The following is a 20,027-nucleotide window of genomic DNA, read 5'->3' on the forward strand; positions in this document are numbered from 1 at the left end:
TACTCACTGGTGTGTGTTGTCTTTGGGCAGTGATGACCTCTCTGAGCTCAGTTTCCTCATCTATAAAATGGGGCTAAGAATAGTACTCCCTCAGGGCTGCACCACACGGATTCAATGAGATCAGGACGGGCAAGGGCCCACAGAGCAATGGTCCAGAGCCAGCAGTGACGGCCATGAGGTCATCTCAGGAAGAGAACACATTTTAACAAAGGACCAACTCATTAGTGGGGCAGGGGAGACCCCCTCCCAGTCTCGGGACAGAGCCATGCCAAGGGTGGACCCAAACCCCTTCCTGTCTGTGTTAAAGGCACCAACCCCGGCAGGGGGCAGGATGGGCTGTGAGCCCAATCTAGCATCCAAACCACTATGCACACAGTAGGTGCTCAATTAAAACGGGCACTTTGAAATGCTTCATTTGATCTGAGTTTCTAAAGCAGAAATCAATCTCCTTCCTCTCTCCTCCACTCACCCCCCTCAAAAAAAAAACATACTCCTAAAGACACCGCTCACCCCCGTCATAAATTCACCCTGTCCTCTCCCACAAAGAGTCCCTTACCTGGCACACAAGTACAGCATCCGACCTTTAGGGAGGCCTGACAGGGGCCGGGAGGACACTCGGGGGAGATGCAGGACACATTTCCAGCCTGAGGAGGTGAGAGGTGGTACGGTTGGGGGAGGGTAGACCGTCAGGCCCAACAGACCAGCTTGTTCCCTATTTCACACCACCCTCAGGATTCCTGTCCCACATGAAAGCCTCCTAAAGGAAGCTATCCTGGGACTTCCCTGTTGGTCCAGTAGTTAAGACTCCACACTCCCAATGCAGGGGGCCCCGGTTCGATCCCTGGTCAGGGCTAGATCCCGCATGTTGCAACGAGATCCCGCATGCCACAACTAAGACCCGGCGCAGCCAAATAAATAAAATATTAAAAAAAAAAAAAAAAAAAGGGAAGCCATCCAAGACCTTTAAATGCCACCATGGTCACACAAGGATACTGTGCTGGGACCCAGTACCAGGGTTTATTATGGTGTAGTTTCCAACATCCCCCTTTCCAAGACGAGGGGCAGACCAGAGAGCAGAGCACGCTGCCTTCCTCATGAAAATGGACGAGCCTAGCCTCCCATGGCACTGCCCCCCATGGCATGGCCCCCACCATGGCATTCCCTGCCATGGCATACAGAAGCTCTGGAAGGATGCTGAGAAGTGGAGAACAGAGGTTTACTCCACCAGAGACACCTTCCGTGCATCTGAGTTTGACACACGTACTAATACCGCCAAGGAGTTAATTTAAAACTCAATTTTTTAAAATTGAAGTTAAGACAAAAAAGCCCCCGCTTTGGAGTCAGCCAGACCTGAGGTCCAGGTCTGCTCCTCCAAGTCGTGTGACTTTGGGCAAAGTATATCACCTCTCTGAGCCTCCGTCTCCCTATCTGTGAGATGAGCTGGAAAGGGCACCTCTGCTGGGGTTGCTGAGGATTGAGTGAAATGTGATCAGGCACGAAAGCGCTTGGCCACTTCACAAGTGTGGCGCACAGGAAGGGCTCAATAAGGGTGGCGGTAGCGATCTACGTGCCCCGCCCCCCCGCCCCGCCTTTACATTACAGCTTCCGCCATCACTGCCAGACCAGGGCTGCTTTTAAAGACGATGAGAGGCAGTGAGGGTTGGTGGGCAGAGCCTGGGCTTTGGAAGCAGACAGACCGCGGCTCAAATCCCAGCTCTGCCACCTCCCAGACTCAGTCTTTTCACCTGTAGAATGGGGACTGCAAAGCCGACCCTGAAGAGCCGCCAGGAGCCTCGGGTGAGGAGCTAGATGGAAAATACCAAGCCCCTTCCTGGTATGCACCGGGGGGGCTCATGATCCAATCCAAGGGACAGCCTCTGGCTGGGTCTGGCACATGGTAGGAACTTAATAACTATTCTTGGAGGAGTGAATTTGCCTCAAGCAAAATACTCTTAACAAGCTGAGTCTGGTAATGAGCCTTCTCCCTCCCAACACGGCTACCTTTATTGTGCCGGCAAATATTTTGCCTGGAGAGAAAAACTGCCTCCCTGGTAGGAAGTTTCCGAGGCAGTTTCATCCCCTCCCCTTCCTAGACAGATGGACCCTGTTTGCCTGTTGGCTCTTTTCTGCTCAGCAAAAGCCTCCCTGACTCCACAGGCTACAGGTTTCCCATCCCCCACGCTTTTAAATTCCGCAGGTTCCGACCAAAATCCACAACCTGAGAACTCTCCCTCCATTCAACGAGCTCACCTTTAACATCCGGTCTTTCCCCCTTCCTCTAAAACCCCCAAAGGTTAAGAAAACACCCGCGAGGCTTCAGGGATCTTGTGATACTCACCAGACAGACACAGACAGTGCAGTTCTGGTTGGGAGGTGAAAACACGTCCCCTTCAGCCCGGATGACGCCACTGTGAAAACAGCCTTTGAAAGACAAACAGGAGTGGAGGCATCAGACCTCTTCAAAGTAGAGGAAGCTTGAGGTCTCATTACTTTTCCAGGCATAATGTACCTGGAACCTTCTCTCACTGGCTCGGATGCCCCAGGACTGACAGATCTAGGTACTCAGAACGGTGTGGTCCCAAGACCCCTGGAGAACTACAAGAGACACCCACACAGGGTGCCCTGGGAGGGTCCCATTTATGTCTGATAAACCCAGAACTGTGTTGAAAGCATGGCATTTTATTCCCATAAGGCAGGAAAGGCAGCCAGACAGCCCCAGGTTCCAAAACTGGCCTGTCACCTGAGTGGCCTTGGACCTGGACGTGTCACTCAACCTCTCTGGGACTCAGTTTCTTTACTGTAAAATGGAAATACTACCACCACATGCCCTGCAGGGGACTTGGAAGGATGCACAACCTCAGATGTAATGTACACAGCAATTTACACTCAGGGCTTAGTACACAGTAGGGACACAGTGAAAGATCACAATTATCATTAAGAAAATCAGTTAAGTTGCATTTTCATTTTAACCCTTAGGAAGACTTTTCCACTGCTGCTCAAAGTGCAGCAACCTCAGCATCTTACCACCAGGAGCTTCATAGAAATGCAGCCGCTCAGGCCCCTCCCCACATCTACTGAATGAGAATCTGCATTTTAACAAGATTCCCAGCGATTCACGTGCAGGGTGAGTGTTAAGGAGCTCTGCTGAAGGACTTGTTAAGATTTGAGGTCTTTATCCTAACAGCAATGGGAAGCAAATGAAAAATGGTCAGTAGATTGCGGGAGGGAATCAGAATGGGGGTAGAATTTATAAACGATTACTCCTCCTGCAGTAGGAGGGGGACTGGGGCAGGGGAGGGGACTGCAGAGTGGGTCTGGAGAAACTTGCTGAATGAAGGAATAAATGAAAGAACGAAGCCCAAAAAGGATCCCCGGAAGGTCAGAAGTTCCCCTTGAGAGCACAGACCAGTGGTTCTCAAAGTGTGGTCCCCGAAGCAGCAGCGTCAACGTCACCTGGGAACTTGTTAGAAATGCAAATTCCCGGGCCTTACCCAGCACCTGCTAAATCAGAAGCTCTGGGGGCTGGGCCCAGGGATCACCCTTCAGGTGACACACGGAAGTTGGAGAACAGCCTTTCAGCTGCAGAAAGGCTCGGAAAGGGAAGAGGCAGTACCATGTGAGAAACTCACAGCCTTCCCCAGACCGGCTCCCACCTGTACACAATGGGCAGCATCCCCCATCTCCGGAGGGAACCGGGTGAGAACAAGCAGCTTCACACGTCACCTTTTCACAGGTCACCTCCCCATCCTAGAAGCAGAAACTGGAGTTCCAGCCACCACAATGCCCCAGACACCAGACCAGGGAAGCCCGGAGGACCCCTCACACCCACCTCGCACCAGCACTGGGAACAGCCAGGCTCTGTCCAGCGGCTCCCGGACTCATGCATGGCTCCCAGGTGCCAACAGGCAGAGGGCCCTGGTGCCAGCTGTGTGGCCTCAGGGCCCCTGGGCAAGGAAGGGGTCACCACCACCTTCTCCTGGATTTGTGAGGGAGGTCTGAGGGTCCCCAACAGAGAGGGACTAGGCACTGGGGTGGCCACTGGGGTGGACAGCAGCTGCATCAGGGCAGAAGTGGAGGCCGTGGGCAGTGCAGGTGTGGGAGATGGCAGTCGTGTGGTCCTGACTCCAGTTGGGGGTCCTGGAGCCCCAGAAGGAGGGCTGTGCCCTGGGGAGAGGGCGGGCCGGCCTGCCTCTGGAAGCAGCAGTAGCATCTTAGGGGGGTGCTGCAGGGGCTGCAGGATGGCAGATGGGGCCAGCACGGCTTTGGGGAAAGCTGAAACGGAAACACAGAGGCGTCTGCAGGGAGGCAGCAGGGGCGGGAGGCGAGACTCGAGGGGCGTGGACTCAGGCCCACCACCACAAATCACTGAATGCCTCTGGGCCAGTTTCTTCATCAACATGATAGATCTAATACCACCAGTTCAACCTCAAACTAATGGGGCTGCGGTGACAATCACGGGAGAAGATTGATGAAAAAGTACCACGAGCAGCCCGAAGTTACAAGCTGGTGGTGCGGGAGGTCCAGCTGCTTCAGATGCAGCAAAATCAGCGTCTTCTCCCTTCCCTTCCTCGCTGGCCACAAAGGAGACTCGGGTTTTCCTGAACCAGGCAGACCTTCTCTAAGCCCTCAGGGATCCGACCTGGGAGTGACCCTTCCCTATTCCTGACAAGTCAGGAGTGTGTTCCCTACTCTCCCATCCAGATGTGGCTTCCCAGGAGGAGAGGCTGAGGCTCAGGGGGAGGAAGAGCCCAGGGTCCTCTCTGGGCCCATGGCAGACAGGCCAGCTTCCAAGAGGATGTCTCCCCTGAGACACACACAATCACTCGCACACACACACTTAGGAACAGTGCACATTTTCCCTGCAGATGGACACCAACTGCCCAACAGTCTGAAAGACAGAAAGAGAGAGAGAGAGTCCGAAAACAAGAGGGCGGCGAAGGAGGCAGATGAGGGGCAAGGGTGAGAGATAGGAAAAAGGAAGAGAGTCACAAACCAGAGTGAGACGGGGAGAAAACAGGTTGGGCTGGGAGGGGGAAACGGGGTGGCTGAGCTCAGACCATCGCGGGCGATTACACGCTGGAAAACTGGCCCTGGACTAGAAAGAATGCCGTCGGTGTTGACACGACATTATATGGACGTTTACACGCACGCTGTTAAATCATGGCAGAGATCTGACACCACACCGTCCAAAGTGCCCCTGGGAGCCCAGGTTACTGGGACTCCTACGTCACATGCTCCTCTATCATTGTTTTTTGTTGGTTTTTTTTTTTTTTTCCTTTTACTATTTGGGAGGAAACAGTAGGGCTGGGGAAACAGTGAAAGGAAAATAAAAGAATGGATAAAGAAGTGGAAGAAGACACAAAGGATGAAAGGGGGATGTTGGAAATAACAAACGAGATGAACTGAAAAAAAGTTCAGGGGGAAGGAAGAGGGCCCGCTCTGGGAGGGTGGGGCCTGGGGCCGGGGGGCGGGGCCTGGGACCAGGGGGCGGGGCCCAGCGCTCACCTTCACACGACACTCGGTCAGCTCGGAGCCTGAAGCCAGGTTGGCAGGTGCACAGGAAGCTGCCCACGGTGTTATGGCAAGAATGGTGACAGACCCGCCTCTCCAGTGGCCTCCGACACTCGTTTACATCTGCGGGAGAGCCTCGCTACCGACGGCTGCCTTATCGGGGCTACCAAGTCCTTCTTCCCCCATCACTTACCCCAAAAGGCTGGGGGAGTCTCCCTGCCATGTTCTTATGGGGTCCTTCCCTGCCCCAGGGTGCCAATGTGACTCAGATGTCTGGGAATGGGGCTGAAATCTAGTGCTAGTCTCCTTGGAAGGTTCATGCATCCAGTAGGCATTTAATGGATGCACCAGTGGCTCATACCCCAGCACTGTGCAGCAATGATTAAGTGCTGGCTGGTGGGCATGGGCCCCACTGGGAATCTCATCTCCAAACCTTCCACCAACCCACTGTCGGGCATCGGGTGCTATGGGCCCTTCTGAAAAAAGAGTCTCAAAAATCACCACACTGCTCAGGGCAGGCTTCAGGACAAACACCCAACTCTGCTAGAACAAGGTCTCTTTTCAGGCCCATGGGACCCCACCTTCAACCCATGAGCCAAGCTCAAGCCAAACATGCCAATCCCTTTCTGGAAATTTCTGCAATGGGCTGAGAAAACAGGGGTCTCCTTCTAAACCAGAGGAACCAAGACATAACGTGCTTTATTTACCAAGGGGAGCAAAGGCAGCCAAGAAAATAGGTGAGCAGAGAGGAATCCTTGGGGTGTATCTGGGAGAGGGTGGAAGAGAAACATAACAGGATGAAAGTGGCATGTGGCCAGGAAAAGTCCAAGACGGGGTCTTCCATTAGGAGCCACGCCAACCCCAGGGAAAGGCAGGCTCTGAGCAAAGGCTCAAGCGCTTGCAGGCTCCAGGGAACCAGGAGGTCCAGACTGCTGACCTTTCCCTGTCCCTGGGCTCGCCCTGTCCATCTTCCTGGTTGGCAGCCTAAGTGTGAAGACAACAGGGTCCCCTGCCTTACCTACACAGGAGTGCCGGTTGCCGTGGAGATGGAAGCCAGTTCTACAGGAACACCTGTAGCTGCCAATGCTGTTTTTACATCTCTGCTGGCAGGGTGTCCCAAGGCATTCATCAGTGTCTGGAAGGGAACAGGACACAGCTGGAGCTCATTTCCCCATAGAGTTTTGGAAATATGTGGTCCTCTCTACCTACCTCTCTCATCACTATCCCCTACCTGACTCTTAACCCCTCTCCTTCTCACCACCCACATTCAGTCTATCAACTCCTAAGTCCTCCCTGGACCAGCCCACTTCTCTCTACCCTCACTGCCATACCCTAGTCCAGGTGCCCTGGGCTTTGTCTCTGGTCTAGAGGATAACAACAGCCTTGTGTGTCTCTCTGCCCCTCCCTGTGCTCCTCCCAAGCCACCCTCTACAGAGCCCCCAGGATGTTCTGACCAAAGGGCACCTCTGATCAGGCCACTTTCTGCTTAAAATCCCTCCAAGGCTCCCACAAGCACCAATGCAGCACCATAGCTCACGAGTCCTGGGCTGCCTTTCCCACCTCTCTCCTTGCCCCTCACCTTTACTCTGGCCCAAATTCTTGCCATCTTCCAAAGGCACCATGCTCTTGTGGCCCTCCCCCTTTGCCCATGTTCTCCTATCTGCTTGGAATGCCTTCCCATCTTGTCTGGCTGGAAAACTCCTACTCATACATTGAAACTCAGCTTCTAAACTACCTCCTCTGTCAAAGTTTCCCCAAGCCATTGTTTGAAATTGGAAAAAAGCTGGAAACGATCTGCATGTTCATCAATAAGAGAAGAGTTAGTAAACTATGGGATATCTGCACTGCAGAGTACCAGGCAGAAGCTGAAAAGAATAAAGCAAGTCTATTGACCCTGATGTGAAGAGATTTTCATGACAGATTGTTGAAGGGAAGAAAGCAGGCAGAAGAATGACTGGGTTCACATCGAAGCTCTAATGTGATCTTGAGAAAGTTAACTTCTTTAAGCCTCAGTATTCCTATCAGGAAAATGGAACTAAACAGTACCAACTTCATAGGACAATTTTGAGGATGAAATTGAGAAAATGCATGTTAAATGCTTAGCATGGTGCCGGGAATACAGGAGTTCAACAACTGTTAGCCACCCATCTCTTATCATCATATCTCTGTAAGTGCACATGTGTGTATGTACACATACTGGGGAGAGGCAGGCAGGGCACTCATCAGATTGATAACTTAGTGCTATGGATGAACTGCATTCCCTCCAAATTCATAAACGGAAGCCCTAACCCCCAATGTGATGATATTAGGAGGTGGGGCCTTTGGGACGTAATTAGGTTTGGATGAGGTCTTGAGGGTGGGGCTCTCATGATGGGATTAGTGCCCTTAGAAGAAGAGCCATGAGAGAGCTTGCTCTCTCTCTGCCTTGTGAGGACACAAAGAGAAGGTAGCTGTCTGCAAGGCAGGAAGAGAGCCCTCACCAGCAACTGAGTGGGCCAACACTGTGATCTTGTACTTCCCAGCCTCCAGAACTGTGAGAATAAATTTTTGTTGTTTAAGCCACCCAGTTTGTGGTATTTTGTTATAGCAGCCCAAGCAGATACTGACACCAGGGCTATTCTCTAGGGAGCATAGAGGTTGGGAGTGGGAGAGACGGTCTGGGGCTAGTGCCATGACTTTTAAAACTTTTAAAATAATTTATGAAAATTTCAGACACCCAGAAAATGATACCACAGTATCAAGGGGAGCTTCTGTCTTAGCTGCCTTGTTAAAGAGAGAATGTTTTCTGACATAATTTCTGTAAATAAAAATCATTTTTAAGGAATGAGTAATTATTTTAAAAGGTCTCGCTCATCCTGTTCACTTAGTTGAAAAGATTCCTTCTCTTCCCTGGGTTCCCACAGCACTTAGCCCCTCGACCCAACCTCATTGTTCTTCCCCTCCCACCAGACCGGGGGTGGGGGAAGTGGGGAGGTCGCTGGAGAGCAGGATGTTTTCTTACTGGCTGTGTGTCTCCAGAGCCTGGCCCAGCACCAGGGCAGGTGGCTGAGGTGACTCTCACAGCACGGCTCTCCCACAGAGCCCCCGGGACGTGTCACCCGTCCCCTCAGCCCTCCCCCAGCTCAGCGGCCTCCTCCCTCCGGTTAGTCTGCTCTCCTGACCCTAGCCCTCCCCTCAGCCTCTCCCTCACCCCCACCACCCCCCTACCCTACAGTGATGGCAGCAGCAGTTTCTACTGAGTCGTGGTCCGGAGCAAAGGCCCTAGCGTCAGACGTGCCCGCATGCAAGCCGACTCCTTCTCCTCCTACTGACAGAATGGCCTTGGGCAAGCCTCATCCAGAAAAGGAGGATGAGAACAGCATCTCCCTCAGAGGACTGTGGTGAAAGTGAAACGCAATCATGCCTGGAGAGCACGGGTTGGGCCTGGCAGGGCCGTGAGTTCAGCATCAGAGCCTAGCAGCGGTGGCGACGGCACCATCATTACCCCTTCCAGAGCCACTCACCTTGGCAGCTGTGGCGGTCAGCAGACAGCTGCATGCCTGGCCCACACTCGCACACGAACCCGCCTTCCGTGTTCACGCAGTGGCCCTCACAAGAGGAGCTTAAACATTCATCGATGTCTGGGGAGCGAGGAAACACTCTTGCATAGCTCATGCTGAACGTGGTTCGGGTGTGGGGAGAATATGCACCCCACGAGGACCCTGTGCCCACACAGGGCCTGCCCTCGGCAGGGTGGAACCCACCCCCACCCCAGGAAGAAAGAAGGCACCAGGTAAGTCATACAGCTTTAGGGATGCCCCCAGAAAGAAGAGGCCGAGGGGCCAGGTCTCTTTTTGACCCACGCAGAACAGACGACGGAGAGGCTGGCTGAGACAGAACTATTTCCAATGGTCCCACCTGCAGGGTAACCCCGAAAGGGCAGGGGGAGTGGGCAGGAAGGCTGATTAAATTCCCTTAAATGCTTATTGAGCACCGCCTGCATGCAGCAGACCTGGAAGGGGGGCTGCCGAGGACACAAATGTCACTAAGACACAGTGCTGACTCTCCAGATGGCTGCAGCCTGAGAACATAGGAGCCACGACACACAGCCACGACACACAGCCACGAGAGGCCCGCGTGCGGCTGGCGGTATGCGCCCTACCAGGGACTGCCCGGCCACGGCAGGTGTGTGCTGGAAGAGAGGTGGGCTGAGAGGACCAAGAGGCATCAGGAGGGGGGCCCACAGAGTGGAGAGTGTCTGAGAAGCTTCCGGGAAGCACAGGGACCGCCGGGGGCCCAGTCTGGCTGAAGCTCAGGTTCCCATCGGGGCAGTGTGAGGCCGAGCTGGAGAGGTGGTGGGTAAAGGCTCAGCGATAGAGCGCAAAGGAGTCCCGAGGCTTCTGCCCAGGGTGGGGTGACTGGATCCAAGTAGTGCTTTAGGGAGGTTCAGGCCTGAGGGGGGAGGGGGGCTGGGAGACAGATCTTCAAGGCAGCCCTTCCTATCTCAGAACCTTAAGGACCTATGAGGTCAGCTCCGCCCACTCCAGTCTACTCTGCCCACTTGAGCCTCCCTCCCACCCCCTGGCCCCCATGCCTGCTGGTCACCTCCATTCTCCTTTCTTGCTCTTCCCACAGCAGGTACCTTTGGGACCACACCCACCACTTCTAAGAAGCCCACCCTGATTCACCCGATCCCACTGGGCCCATTGTGATGGTGGCCGGGGCCCCACTTCCCTGCACTTGCTTTGACATTGGTCTCTGGCTTTTCCTTGGTCCAGTTTGCCTCTGCAATGAGAAGTGTGTCTGCAAAGTACTTCAACCTTCTGGAAGGGGCTGGGGGGGAGAGCACCAAAACTCCTTTATGGGACCCTTGACCCAATAGTTCTCTTTCTGGGAATAGTCAGAGGGGCTGACAAGAAGCCTCTTTATCGCAGCATTATTTGTAGCAGTGAAACACTGCAGACAAGCTAAGGATGGATAGCACAGAACTGGGTACTTAGATTATAGCAGCTACATCTGCAGCCATTCAAAATGATGTTGTATGCTGAGCAGCAGGGACTGTCATCCTGCCCTGCCACTACCCCCGGGCTTCCATCCCCAACCCGGGCCCAACTACCCTCCCTTCCTGCCCCACCAGATGCAGCCGCAGGTCCCACCGCTCCATTACCAAGAGCTCATGCCACCCGGTTCCTGCATGCTGGAGGAGCCCAAGCCAAAGAGGGTGAGAAGGTCGTGGCCCCAGAAAAGTTCTCATCTCAAGGCACACCTGCGAACCCACACAGGTGAGAAACCTTACCACTGTGACTAGGACGGCCGTGGGTGGAAACCTGCCTGCTCAGATGAACTGACCAGGCACTACGGCAAACACACTGGGCACCGCCCCTCCCAGTGCCATTAGCGCGACCGGGCATTTTCGAGGTCGGACCACCTTGCCTTACACATGAAGAGGCACTTTAAAATCCCGAAACAGTGGATATGACCCACACTGCCAGACGAGAATTCAGTATTTTTTACCTTTCACACTGTCTTCCCGGTGAGGGGAGGAACCCAGCCGGAAAGCACTACAATCATGGTCAAGTTCCCAACAAATCAACTTGTGAACAGATGATCAGGAGACATGAGGAAATCAAACAACAAAGCACAGATGGGGTCTGTGACTGGATCTTCTATCATTCCAATTCTAAATCCAACTTGAATATATATTCCTGGACTTACAAAACGCCAAGGGGGTGACTGGAAGTTGTGGATATCAGGGTATAAATTAGATCCGTGAGTTGGGTGGAGGAAAGACCAGAATCCCTTGAATTGTTTTGATGCAATGTAAGCATAAAGATCACCTTGTATTCTCTTTGCCTTCTAAAAGCCATTATTAGGATCTTAGAAGAAGAGGAAGAAATTCAGGTACAGAAAATGTGTTTTAATAGCCTAAACGATGGTGCTTGGTGAGTCCTGGTTCTAAAGGTACCAAATGAGGCCAAAGTTCTCAAACTGCTGCATACTTTGACAAGGAAAATCTATTTTTGTCTTCCGATCTACATTTATGACCTAAGTCGGGTAAATACACATGGTTTACTTTAACCTTTTTATGCAGACAGTCTGTTATGCACTGTGGTTTCAGATGTGCAATAATTTGTACAATGGTTTATTCCCAAGTATGCCTTAAGCAGAACAAATGTTTTTTTCTATATAGTTCCTTGCCCTAATAAATATGTAATATAAATTTAAGCAAACATCTATTTTGTATATTTGTAAACTACAAAGTAAAAAAATGAACATTTTGTGGAGTTTGTATTTTGCATACTCAAGGTGAGAATTAAGTTCTAAATAAACCTATAATAGATTATCTGAAAAAAAAAATGATGTTATAAGGACTATTTCCTACTCCCAAGACAAAGTTAAGTGAGAAAAATAATGAACGAAAACTATAGATAAGGTATGATCCCAATTTTATAAAACAGACAGATACGCATGCCTGACACACATATACCCACAGTCATACACACTCACAAACACCTACACACCCAGGGGACAGGGCAGGGGAAAAAAATAACTTCATTTTAGTAACAAATATCTCTGCGTAGGGACTTCTGGGACAGGTTTATTTTCACCTTTCTACCCTTCTTGTACTTTCCAAATGTTCCAAAAGAAGTTATTTTTTACTTTTATATTCAGGGGAAGAAAGGTTATTTTTACAAAATCCAAATTAAAAAAATTTAAAAAGGCTTTCAAGCTCTCTGGAAAGATAGGTAAGAAACTGGTCACCATGGCTGCCTCTGGGGACAGTAACAGACTGTGCATAGGAAATGTTTAAAATCGTGAACCAATAATACTTTTACAAAATAACTATTGAGTTTCTCTTGGCTCATCTTTCAAATGTCACTTTCCTGAGGGAGGCTTTTTGCGGTCAAGCCCACCTCCAGTCCGGTTCCCTGTGCCCCTGTGGGCCCTGGCACTGTGCACTCCACAGGTGATGGCCCCATTATGGGGGGACTGTCATTGTCCTTAACTTGTCTCCCTGCCTCACATTCTGAAGTAACATAAGAGCAGGGACTGCCCTCGTAACCCCAGCCCCAGCTCAGTCCCCGGTCCATGAGGTGTGCTCAATAAGTATTTGTGAGATAGCAGAAGGGGCATATTTCTTGTGTTTGCCTGCCTGCCTGCCTGCCCACTCTTAAACTTCAGAGCTGCTCGTGGCTCAGCTTTGCTCTGGCATCTCTCCGGAGACCATCCTGGGAGGACAAGGAAGAGACCTCATTCCCGCCCGCCCCCTCCTCGCTGCTCCCGCGCCTCTCACCGGTACACCTGATGCCGATAGCTGTCTCTGTCATCGAGAAGCCCACGGGGCAGACTCGGGCCACCTCTTGACAGCCACCATGGTTACAGGTGAGGTCACAGCCGTACTCCCCACAGGGTCCGTGGGCTTCTGAAACAGGCACCGCACCTGTGAGCATGCGCCACTCCACAGCCCCAGCCGCCCCCGCCTTCCCCGGCTCCTCCTAAATTCTGCTGGGAAGGGGGCTCTGGAGGCAAACAGGCCTGAGTTTAAATTCAGCTCTGCCACTTGCTGGCCATGTAACCCTGGGCGAGACACTAGCTTCTGTGCCTCAGTTTCATCATCTATAAAATGGGAATGAGAATGTCTACCTAATAGGGTTGTTTGAAAATGATATGCTAGGGCACAATTGCCCAGTGCCTGGCACATTCTCAGTGTAAATAGAGTTCTTCCCATCAGCCATTGCCCGCCCCCAGTTACCTGGGCAGGTGGGCCCTTGCTCTCCATCCTGGCAGGAGCAGACATTGGGAGCGATGCAGATGCCACTCCCGCAGCCAAAGGAGCAGAGGGCTGAGAGGATAAAGACAGGCGAGGGAGTGGGGACTGGGGCCCCCAGTCTGTCCCTCAGGCAAGCCCAGGGAATGAGCGCCCTGCTGTGGAGGATGTTTGGGGCACGGGGACAGGCACTTACGAAGGGTGCAGTGTCCACTGCCCATGGAGGGCGCCCAGCCAGGGCAGCAGCCACTCCCGAACCCCGAAAGGCAGACGTGGGGGCCCAGCCGGCGTCTGCAAGAGAGGAGAGAGCACCTTCCACATTCTGTACCAAGGGGAGGATTCACCTACTGGGCAGTGAAAGCCTCCCAGCCAGTCAGTACATCAGTCAACAAACAGTTCTGGAGACCTCCTCCACTCCCACTCCCCGGGAGGACAATGGGAAGTTTCCATAGAAAAATGACTCAGACAGTCAGTCCCTTCTGGAGGCAGGACAAAGACAAAGGTATAAGAGAACAGACACTAGTCTCCTACAGATGCCTGCCCCGTGGACACAGAGCAAAGAGGGTCTAAGAGCTGAGGATAGAAGACAGCAATGGATGAAGAGCCGCAGGGATGGCTGCCTCAGGGCCTTTGCACTTGCAGTCCCCTCTGTCAGGAAGGTTCTTCCCCAGACACACACAGCTCCCCTACTCCTGTGAAAGGTCTCTCTGCTTATGTCACCTTCTCAGAGAGGCCCTACTTGTCCACCCTTACCTTGCTTTATTCTGCTTCATAACACTTACTTCCTGGGACATTAAATTACTTATTAGTTTGTTGATTTGTTCATTGCCTGGCTCCCCTACCACTCCCTGAGGACAGGGGCTTCATCTATTTTCTTCAACTCCGCAGCAAGGGTAGCGCCTGGCACATCATAGGTGCTTAATAAATGGCTGTTGAGGGAAAGGTTGAGAAGGGAAGCCAACAGAAAAGAGAAAGGGGGGAGCTGGAGAGAAGTCATTCCCCAGGTGACATCTCTGGAATGGGGGAGGGGGCATTGGTGAGCTGCCCAAAGGAGTGAAGGGGAATCCAGTGTGCTCGAGACTGGGTGAGGCAGTCCAGCCACGAACAAGCCACTTTCCCCACCTTCAAGGGGCGGACAAGGAACCAGGTATAACAACATAGCGTGACAAGTGCCAGAACGTTACAGGCTATGGAGGCCCAAGGAGCTCAGGGGAGGTTTCCTAGGCTGAGGCTGGAGAGAGAATAGGAGCAGCCGGTGAGAATGGAGGAATGTTCTAGACAGGAGCTGCATGTGCTCGGGCCTGGAGGGGGACAGAGACGATGACTAGAACTGGTTCTGGGATGGGCTGGGCAGAGGATGATGAAGTCCAGCCTGGTTTGAACTGGGAATCCTGCTGCAAAAGAATAGGGACAAGAAAACCCTTCCCAGAGACTTCCGTGGTGGCACAGTGGTTAAGAATCCACCTGCCCATGCAGGGGACACGGGTTCGAGCCCTGGTCCAGGAAGATCCCACATGCCACGGAGCAACCAAGCCTGTGGGCCACAACTACTGAGCCTGCGCTCTAGAGCCCGCAAGCCACAACTACCGAGCCCGCATGCCACAATTACTGAAGCCCGAGCTCCTTGAGCCAGTGCTCTACAACAAGAGAAGCCACCGCAATGAGAAGCCTGGGCACCACAACAAAGAGTAGCCCCCGGGCGCAGCAACAAAGACTCAATGCAGCCAAAAATAAATTAATTAATTAATTTTTTTTTAAAAAAGAAAAAGAAAAAGAAAACCCTTCCCAGCTGTGTTCTACCCGTGTTTGGAAGCTGATACTGCCAGTCAGGCAGTCTATAGAGCACCCATGACGTGCCAGGCACGGCAGCAGGCACTGGGGACGTGAATGGAAAGACCCAGTCTGCTCTGCGGGAGAATAATCTGTGTCAAAAGTGACAAATATTCTAGAAAGGGAAACTCAGGGCACATGGCAAAACAGAAACGTCTGCAGAAAACTGTCCCTGGAGCCTCCAAGAGCCTTTTCACTCTCTGAAGTCATCACAGAAGAAGGGGCCCTGGAAGGGGGTGGGGGATGCAGCAGGGATGTCTCACCCGCTGCCCTCGCTGGAGCGATTAGGGCAGCAGCCTGGGAAGGAGAAGCCGGCAGCTCCTACTCCTCAGACGGGGGTCTCAAAGGGACAGGAGTGCCACCAAAGCGGCAGATGGAAGGATTCCTGGGAGGCTGGTGGAACCTCACCCTCAGGTGGGCAGGGGCCGAGCCCCCGCCAGAGCGCCCCAAGGAGCCTAGGGCGGGCGGTGACGGGGGACAGGTGGCAGGCAGGAAGGCTCTGACACGCCGCGGAGCCGGGCAGATCTGAGCAGGAACTGGCGGTGGCTGCGGAACACACGTGCGAGTTGCGAGCCTGGCGGGGCCGCCCCCCTGCGCGCCCCCGAGGCCGTGGCCGCGGGCCAGGCCGCCCGCTGACACCGTGTTCCCAATCGGGTCGCTCGGGAGTCATCACGCACACACGCGCTCGGCCCGCGACGGCCCGGCCTCCGCCGGGAGGAAACGCTAGGGAGGAGGGCGACATCAGATCGGGAAAGAGCAAAGGTGCAAAACACCCAACCCCCGACCGCGCGCACGACACAGGCGGAAACCGAACATAAACCCAGAGAGGACCCCGGCGGCTACAAGGTCCACGGCGTTCGCAGAGCCTGGACACAGTGAAAGCCCCCAGCCTCAGAGCGGCCAGAGCCGCGAGGCAGGCCAGGCACTGTCTAGGCAGAGCCACGGGACACGTTCGGGAGCGAAAGCCAGCCAGTCCGGAGACCAGGTTGCAACGTCCCGGGGTCCCTTCGCCAGGGGTCCGGGGCTCCACTGGACTGAGAGCGGCTCACCTAGCGCCTTGATCTCCGTTCCCCCCGGCCAGATCCCAATCAGGACAGGCCGCGGCCAGGGCGCAGAGACGGGCACCCGCCCAGAGTACAAGCTGCTGTCCCTTTGTCCGGACCTCCTGGGCTGCGCCCGCGCGCGGACAGTGGCCCAGGGGGGCGCCCCGACCCGCAGCTCGGGGACGCCCCTCCGCGCCTCCCCGCACCGCGCCGGTAGCGCTCCCGCGGAGGGGCAGGGGAGGGGCGCGGGGCGCTTACCTCTCGGCCCCGAAGTGCCCGGGCGTCTTCCTCCCGGTGTAGCCGCGGGCCGGGGTCCCCGGCAGCAGGAGCGCGACGCAGGCGGCCCGGAGGAGCAGTCCGGCCCACATGACCGGCGGCGGCGGGTCCCCCCGGCTCGGCTAGGCTCTGGCGCCGCGCGCGGGGGAGGGGGCTGCCGGCCCTCGCCCCTCCTCCTGGCGCCGCGGGGAGCGAACCAGCGAGCCCCGAACTGGCACGCGGAGCCGAGCAGGGGGGCTGGGGACGCCGAGAGGAGGGGCACGGGGCCGCGAGGGGACGCGGCGGACGGCTGGGCGGGGGGTCTCTGGCACCTCGGAACGAAAACACAACAAAAGGCAAAAGGCGACGCCCAGCCAGCCCGGTGGCCATCAGGGGAGGCGCGGAGCCGGGGCCGGGGGCAAGATCAGGGACCCCTGGGGGCGGGGTTTCGTCCTCGGCCCACACCCCTGCCCGGTTTTGGGAGTCGGCTTCCTGCGAAGGGGCTCTGGGCTGGTCAGACTGAGGCCGGGGAGGAAAGAGACTCCGGGAACAAGGCTGGAGCAGGAGGCTGCGCGCCCCGGGCATTGCTGGTCTAGGTGGATCCCGAGATGACTGTGCTGTACAACGTGGGACGCTGGGTCGTTTCGCTGCTGAGCACTTCTAGGCCGGCCCCCAGCCTGCCAACAGGTCTGCACCCTAACCCTGGGTGCGCCGGTCAGTGGGTCCACCTGCTCCCTGGTCAGGGGGCACTAGACAGTCTTGAACCCACAGATTCCTCCTTGTCCCCTTCTGCAGCTGCCTCAGGCCACAGTCAGGGATGGTAGGCAGGGAAGTGGTGAGCAGGTGGCGGATGAAAATCAGGATCATCCAGCTGGGAGAAAGCTGAAAGGTTGACTAAATTCTACCTTCAGCTCTGTGCAGGTACCTTCCCTAGCCGCCTAGACCCCATCAGTCAAGCTTTTGCTTAAACACTTCCAGGGATGAAGACCTATCAAAAGGCAGCCCAATCCAATTTTGAATAACTCCATTTGTTAGGAAGTGTTTTTTCTTCCCAGTTGAATAACCCCAGTTCCTTTGGTGCTACCTCTGCAGTCCCCACTGGGTACCTCAGCCTGTCACTAAGGTCCTTAACACTGGTGGCCACAAATGAACATGGTGTGCCAACAGTGGTCTGGACTCTTGCCTCCTTCCTTCCAGATGCCATACTTCTATCAACACAGTCTAATATTACCTGGCTTTTCTGGCAACCCCATGATGCTGTTAGTTCATAACAAAGTTTACAGTAAAGGGAAGCCTCAGATGCTTTTTGTTGTCATGTCTTTGTTATTAAACACAAGCTACTAAGCCGATCTCCTTACCTTAACCTGTGTGGTTGAGTTTTTGCAGATGTTCACTTTAGGGCTGTTATCTCACCTTGTTAGTTTTGACCCATCTAAGTAACACATTTTCAACAAGTAGGTTGCCAAAATCCTCCGTTATCTTGAGATGAATGCTACTTCCATATTTATGTCCATTCTGAGTCCTAAGGACCCTCAGGCCACCTTTCCTTTTTATCTCAAACATCCAAAGGTGCACTTTCCCCCTCTGCCGCTCAGACTGCATTCCTGTCACTTACAAAGTACTTCAATGCCCACCTTCAAGGTCCAGAGTCAGAAATCTAGCCCTGAATTATTCAATAGGGATAAACAAAGCCCTTCCTTCACTTGAGCCCGCAAAATCTATCGCACCACTGCCCTTATCATTCCTACCTAGACCACCATGTCAAATAGACATGTCAAATAGACCACCACTCATTCTTCCTGGCCCTAGAAGCTACCCACAAGTTCTTAACTCATTTACACAGGACAAGGTTCCTTTTACACACCTGTCACTCCTTGTGCCATCTTCTCTCACACTTCCGCACACCTCGGCTTTCTCCATTCTGAACCCCAAGCCCTCCATATCTCACCCCTGTAACTCTGGCAGGCTTTGCTCCATATTGGTCAGTGGGCAGCTGCAATGACTGAGATGCAAGTTTGTGCTTAAAGAAAATCCTCATCTACCCTCAGGAGGAGGAGCTCAGGACATTTAAGACTAAATTCCTACCAGTGAATTTTGAAAGAAACTTTCTAAACAGCCCCTGACATTTCTTTCATTTCCCATTTCTTTGACCTTATGGCATTCACCTTGCTCCTCACATCAAGTTTGTGTCTTTAGTTTGGTTTTCACCATTTTCTGTTTTTCTTGTCTTTTGGCTTGTTTGCCCTTGAGGCTTCTCAAAGTTTGGACCCTGAGAGTCGCTCACTTAATATCATTCATCTTCAAGGACTAGTTTGGGTGCTTATTAGTTCCTCAGTGTTTCCTCCCCAGTTCTGTGGCTTGTGGCTTCTCAGTTACAAAAGGGACCCTCCACCGAGGGCAGAGGATTCAAGTTGTTGTTGGCTGTAGAAAGAAGGCCTCTGGCTTGTGACCCTTCCAAATGGTCATGTGATGAGTCAGTGTTTCTATTATTCTCCCAAAGGTCCATTCGTGCAGAGGCCTGGAGTGAGGCGAGCTCATCAGCGCCTACATGGAAAGGAGCCATTCCAGCTGGCTGTAGCAAAGCTCCAAAGGCAACCTTTCACCCTGGGAGAGGTGATTAATGGTTTTAAGAGGGGATGTGGGAGTGTGGCAGTAGAACATCAGTTTCCAAAGGATTGCTGGAATTCAATCCGGAGTGAATATACCCAAGATTGTAGGAAACAAAAAACTGCAAGGACTCCAGTTTCCAAAGTCAAGACTGAAGCCACTGGTTAAGTAATAACCTTCTACTGAACGTAGCAGGTCTCTGTGGCTGCAGGTCAGACCACTGAAAAGCATCAGAATAATAATCCCACCACATTCTGTTTTTCTGACCGTGGCACCTTATAGTCAATCCTCCCATCTAGGATTAAATTTTTTAAATAATCACAATCTGGAGACCGTTGCTTGCCTGCCTCATTAAAGCTGGTCTCTGGCATGGGGGCAGGCCTTTTCAATTCAAACCATGACTTGAAGAATTCAAATCACAGTGTTGAGTTTCAAGTTCAAACTGTGGTTTTTGAGAGATGATTATTTTTTCCCCTAAGACCCTTATCCTCCACCCTCAGAAACCCCAGGAGAGTAAGGGGAAAAGAACGGTAAAGAAACACAAGGAATGCCTCCAGGGAAGGAAACTCACTCCGGAAGACCCCCAAAGCAGAGATGCTTCCTTGCTCTTTTCCTTTTAAGCTAGAATCTCTCAAAACCACAGTTTGAACTTGAAACCACAATTTTCCTGACACTGTATCAAAGGCTGGTCTTAAAGGAGCCAGCCAATATGCCTGGGATCAACCCTGCTCCACTGTTGGGACAGAGCAGCCTTTATTCCCACTGGATCACTGGTGGAAATATGGGCCCAGACACTCTGACCCACTGAGCTGAAAGAAGACAGGCTCTGTGTGCTGGATAGAAGGGTGAACCCCAAATGTGCCCTACTCCTGTATTTTCAAACCTAAGGCACCAAAGGTTTACTCAATTAAACCAGAAGAAATAAAATCAGAATCCAAAGCCCATGTGGCAACAGGAAGCTGGGCAGTGAATGAGGAGCAGTGCCTGGGGAGCTAGTTGGCTGAATGTTCCATATACAACTGGCTGTAAAATGA

General features: G+C 53.2%; 1 protein-coding gene across 1 annotated transcript in view; it reads right to left on the reverse strand.

Moving 5' to 3' along the window:
- VWCE (von Willebrand factor C and EGF domains) overlaps positions 1 to 16,499 on the reverse strand; it is a 29,292-nt gene extending 12,793 nt beyond the window's left edge. The window contains exons 1-11 of the mRNA XM_036862403.1: positions 16,390 to 16,499; positions 13,455 to 13,549; positions 13,244 to 13,333; positions 12,785 to 12,913; positions 9,015 to 9,131; positions 6,530 to 6,646; positions 5,506 to 5,634; positions 3,830 to 4,272; positions 3,654 to 3,747; positions 2,339 to 2,421; positions 557 to 644 (exon numbers count right to left, since the gene is read on the reverse strand). Coding sequence (XP_036718298.1) covers positions 557 to 644; positions 2,339 to 2,421; positions 3,654 to 3,747; positions 3,830 to 4,272; positions 5,506 to 5,634; positions 6,530 to 6,646; positions 9,015 to 9,131; positions 12,785 to 12,913; positions 13,244 to 13,333; positions 13,455 to 13,549; positions 16,390 to 16,499 — 1,495 coding nt within the window. The remainder of the gene's footprint in view (positions 1 to 556; positions 645 to 2,338; positions 2,422 to 3,653; positions 3,748 to 3,829; positions 4,273 to 5,505; positions 5,635 to 6,529; positions 6,647 to 9,014; positions 9,132 to 12,784; positions 12,914 to 13,243; positions 13,334 to 13,454; positions 13,550 to 16,389) is intronic.
- Positions 16,500 to 20,027: the final 3,528 nt, after the last annotated feature.

Source organism: Balaenoptera musculus, chromosome 8 (genome assembly GCF_009873245.2).
Source record: "Balaenoptera musculus isolate JJ_BM4_2016_0621 chromosome 8, mBalMus1.pri.v3, whole genome shotgun sequence".
NCBI lineage: Eukaryota > Metazoa > Chordata > Mammalia > Artiodactyla > Balaenopteridae > Balaenoptera > Balaenoptera musculus.